The sequence below is a fragment of the Chinchilla lanigera genome, unplaced genomic scaffold, assembly GCF_000276665.1.
Source record: "Chinchilla lanigera isolate Chin_1 unplaced genomic scaffold, ChiLan1.0 scaffold00051, whole genome shotgun sequence".
Lineage (NCBI taxonomy): Eukaryota > Metazoa > Chordata > Mammalia > Rodentia > Chinchillidae > Chinchilla > Chinchilla lanigera.
Window position 1 is genome coordinate 4,368,278 of NW_004955452.1, and position 4,662 is coordinate 4,372,939.

Sequence of the window (4,662 nt, forward strand, 5' to 3'; positions counted from 1 at the left end):
CTTATGTGTGAGGTTTTTCCAAAGAAATCTTCCTGTCTAAAAAAAAAAAAAAAAAAAAAAAAACTAGAAATACCTTTTCAGGCATTGTTTCAGGGTGAAAAAAGGACCCTAGCATGGGTGGTAGACAACCTGGGTAAAGTTCTGCTGGGTAAACTTAGGGCTCCATGGAGTCTTGGGGACTTCAGTTTTATCAGCAAAATAGCAGTGGTAACTTAAGTCACATGGTTTCTAGATCAAATTAGACAGTTTGTGTGAGACACGGGAGGAACTGGATGAATACAGTACACCGCTGAGAAGTCACTGTTCAGAGTTAGCCGCCTCAGTCTTCGGCGGATTTTTCTTTAGAACCTAACTATGTGTTCGTGGAAACCCCAACAATTTCATGGAAACCACAAATACCCTCCGCATTTTTTGTGTGGGGGGGGTTGCAAGTAGCCAATCTGAGAACATTGTTCAGTTCTTCTTGCTGCTGATTGGCTGCTGCCCTGTAACCCACCTCTGGCAGATGCACCAGCATTCACGCATCATAAGAGGTTGCTGCCCCCACGCGTCGCTATCTCCAGTGTTCTCGCTTTTGTTTTTTTTTTGTACTGGGAATCGAACTGCGGACCTTGGGCTTGCCAGGCAGGCGCTTATGCCACTGAGCTATATCCCCTTCGCTTCTGTTCTTAAAGTGCTAAGATCCCTAAGATGCCGCCAAATCACTCTGCACCTTCTAAGGCTTTATTAATATGGTATTTTATTAAATTAAATTACATAACTATGGAGACATAGCATATTTAGGGTTTAAGCTATAAAAATAGGCACTAGGGGCTGAGGATTTATCTCAGTGGCAAAGCGCCTGCCTGGCAAGCGCAAGGTCATGAGTTCGGTTCCCGGTACGAGAGAAAAACCAAAAAAAAAAAAAATAGGCACTTATAGGCATTTTTCTGACCGTATCTGAAATTCGCTGTTTTTCACAATTGGCAGGTGCTCTAGGAGCGTAACCCCCGTGAATTTCAGGGGTCCACTGTATTGTTGAAGGGATTTGGAAAACGAAGTTTCTTGGAAGTCTTGAGAATTATTTGTAGTCTGCCCCCAGCTCTCGTATTTAGTAATGGGCCTCTGCTGTGAGGAAGGACTGCATGTGTGACTATTCCAGTCATCCAGACAGACCGAAAGAGACACCGGACAGGAACAATAAGGCTCACTCTGGTTTTAAGCGAAATTTCTTTTTCACTCTCTCCAGGGTCAAGATGACCGCTCCCACCACTTTGCAGGATTCCACCTTCTTCTCTCTGAATGTGACGAGGGAGGAAGACTTCCTCTATAAGAGTAAGTTCGATCTGGCTTGAAGGCAGGGGAGGGTTGGCAGGACAAGAGTCAGGGTCCGCTTGGGGTGCAGAGGTCAAGAGTGTGGGCCCTGAGATAGGTGCTGGCTCTCTGTGCTGACCCAGTTCCACCACTTGCCAATTGTATGTCCCTGAACGCATGATTTCTGTGCTCTAGGCCTCAGTTTCCTCATCTATAAGATGGGGATATTCATGAAGCTGCCACATAAAATGCTTATGAGAACTCGAAGAGATCACTCACTTGTGTAAAAGGTCATAGAATAACCCCGTAGCTTCCAGTGCATACTCAGTACCTAACTGGCACCATCATTAGAATTCCTGCTACTACTCTTGTTTTCATTATGGGGTCATAGAGGGCAATAGGAATTTGAATCTCTTTTAAAATGTTCAGCCAGGCATGGTGGTGCATGCCTGTAATCCCAGCACTTGGGAGGCTGAGGCAGGAGGATCATTGTGAGTTTGAGGCCAGCCTGGGCTACAAAGTGAGCTCAAGGCCAGCCTGAACTGCATGGTGAGACCCTGTCTCAAAAAGACAAATGAAAAAAGAAAGAAAGAAAGAAAGAAAGAAAGAAAGAAAGAAAGAAAGAAAGAAAGAAAGAAAGAAAGAAAGAAAGAAAGAAAGAAAGAAAGGAAGAGAAAAACTGATTCTATAGAGAGATGTTTGAGTCCCTTTCTGCCGTTTCCCTTGGCTCTGTGTATACGAATGACACAGGCTTCCCCTCGTGCAGGGGCAGCTCCCCCACATCCATGACAGACAGCCCCAGGCTGTGGCACCTGCCGGTGGCCAGATTAAGAGCAGGAGACCATTGACCTTCCCTGGAGACCCAGCAGGGCAGCTCTCGGAACAGGCCTGCCCAGTTGTCCTACTTCTCGCCGGCTGAGCAGCTGGACCCCCAAGGCCTGCTGTGTGCATCTCTAGACAGTCCCAAGGGGATGCCCCGGGGGTTTTGTGGGGGGCACACAGTGACGTTCAGCCGGGAGGGAAACTTAACCAAAAGTAGTGGTTCTTCACTAGGCCATGTACCCTCCTGGCTAGGGTACCAGACTTAGCAAATAAAGTCATTTTAGAAAGGCTTATATACATTCACACAAATACCCAAATCATAAAGTGGATAAATTGTCACTATGTGCATACATTGGTGTAACCAGCCCTCATGCCAGGAAGCAGAACTCACTATGTAGCCCAGGCTGGCCTCAAACTCACAGCAATCCTCCTGCCTCAGCCTCCCAAGTGCTAAGATTACACATGTGCCACCACATCAAGTTTATTTGCATTACTCTTACATGCCGTACTGTAAACTACAATACTGCACTCTACAGTACAATCAGAAAAAATTACTGAAAAATTTACTCTACAGTAAAATCAGAAAAAATTACAGTACTTATAAACAAGGTGTACTATATCCCCCCAACACATACAAGTCAGAAGTCTGAACAGCTCCCCTTGATTGTAAGTCTGAGCAGTCATTAAACAAGTATGTTGTTAAGTGAGGAACATCTGTACGTGTTTAATGTGCACAAGGCCTTAGGTTCAGTCCCCCGGACTACAAAAACAAGGAAGAAAAACCAACAGTCATGGAAAAAAAAGTAATTACATGGAAAGATGTTTATGAGTTTATTATAAAACAGTGTGGAAGATGGTTACATTTTTACCAAGTGCCTGTTTTTCCACATTTAGGAATATTTTCTCAGGATGGACTTTTCAGACATAGGATTAATAAATTATTCTACAAATATTAATAAACGTTTCATATGCAATGTAACTTTTGCATTATCAAAAGCAGGAAGGCCGGTCATGGTGAATGACAGGTGTCATCCCAGCACTCAGGAGGCTGAGGCAGAAGGATTGCTAGGAGTTCAAGGCCAGCCTGGAATATCAACTGAGACTCTGTCTTACAACAAACAAAAGCAGGGCAGCCATTTGCTTGTTTGTTTTACACAAGAAGGTAGAAGCTGTAATGGGACTGATAGGAATAGAACTCGGCCTAGGATGGAGTTTGACAGATGACGTGCTGGGGTTGTGGTCCTTCCGGTCCATCTGGGTTAGAGGCGCATGCACTGGAGAGGTGCCACTGGCTTGGTCGTCAGCGAGTGTCGGCTCCTTCCCTTGACTCAGTGGGGACATCAAGTGCCATAGTGGGCCCCTCCCTGCAGTCAGCCTGCGCACCCGCCCTCCCGGGGCTCTCTCCTCTGTAGGTGCTGGAGCCATCATCGCCGCCATTGTTGTGGTCATCATCATCATCTTCACCGTGGTTCTGATCCTGCTGAAGGTGTACAACAGGTACGGGCACCTGGGCTTTGGACTGTCTCATCTGTTCATTTGGAAACAGCCACAGGAAGTTTAAGGCTCATGCCCGAGGGCTGCTCAGCCCTAAGCAGCAGAGCTGGGATTCAAGCCCAGTCTATGTGGTTTCAAAGAAAATGCAGTAATAATAATAACAATAATATTGAACATGATTGAAAAATCTTAGCCAGGTGTGGTAGCACACACCTGTAATCTCCGCACTCAGGGAGGCTGAGGCAGGAGGATTGTTGTGAGTTCAAAACCAGCCTGGGCTACAAAGTGAGCTCAAGGCTGCCTGAACCGCAGAGCGAGACCCTGTCTCAAAAAAGACAAAAAAAAAAAAATCTTCAGGGCATTACTGTTTGGGTCTTTCTCAATCTGGGAAATGGCATCAAACCCGAATGTCCATCTTCGTTGCTCTGCATGGTGGCTGGAGCACTGAACCCCTTTGCGAATTGTAATCCGGGTGAAGACCCCCACTCACCTCTCGCTGCTTACACTGATGCTGGGCTTGCATTTGAGACAGCTGAGTTCTGTCTTTGGTCTTTTAAAACCTGGTAAATTTGAGCCGGGCGTGGTGGCGCACGCTGTAATCCCAGCCCTCAGGAGGCTGTGGCAGGAGGATCATTGTGAGTTTAAGGCCAGCCTGGGCTACAAACTGAGCTCAAGGCCAGCCTGAACTGCACAGCGAGACCTTGTCTCAAAAAGACAAAAAAAAATAAAAAAACAAAAAAATAAAACCTGGTAAATTAATCTCTGTCTCAGTTCTGTCACCTTTACAATGCAAGAGCTGGGTGTGATGACACACACCTATAATTCCAGTGCTCAGGAAGCTGAGGCAGGGGGATTGCCCGGAGTTCAAGGCCAGCCAGGGCTACACAGCGAGACCCTGTCTCAAAGAAAAGAAAACAACAACAACAACAATATTGGAAGGGCCTAGAAATATGATGATCTCAGTATGAACATACTGGAGATGCCCTTGTTCTGAGGAGTATGTAGGACTTTTTAAAAACTCTACCTGCATCAGGTATGGTGGCCCACCTATAA

The 4,662-nt window shown here is 46.0% G+C and overlaps 1 protein-coding gene across 5 annotated transcripts in view; it reads left to right on the forward strand.

Moving 5' to 3' along the window:
* The window catches only part of Ncmap (noncompact myelin associated protein), a 45,562-nt gene that overhangs the window by 32,867 nt on the left and 8,033 nt on the right, over nucleotides 1-4,662 (forward strand). For 3 of the 5 annotated variants that reach the window (XM_005394810.2, XM_005394811.2, XM_005394809.1), the window contains exons 3-4: nucleotides 1,229-1,314; nucleotides 3,528-3,612. In XM_005394810.2, the coding sequence (XP_005394867.1) occupies nucleotides 1,236-1,314; nucleotides 3,528-3,612 (164 nt within the window). In that variant the 5' untranslated portion in view covers nucleotides 1,229-1,235. Of the gene's footprint in view, nucleotides 1-620; nucleotides 735-1,228; nucleotides 1,315-3,527; nucleotides 3,613-4,662 lie in introns of those variants that run through there. The other 2 variants (XR_262648.1, XM_005394808.1) reach the window with 1 other exon arrangement.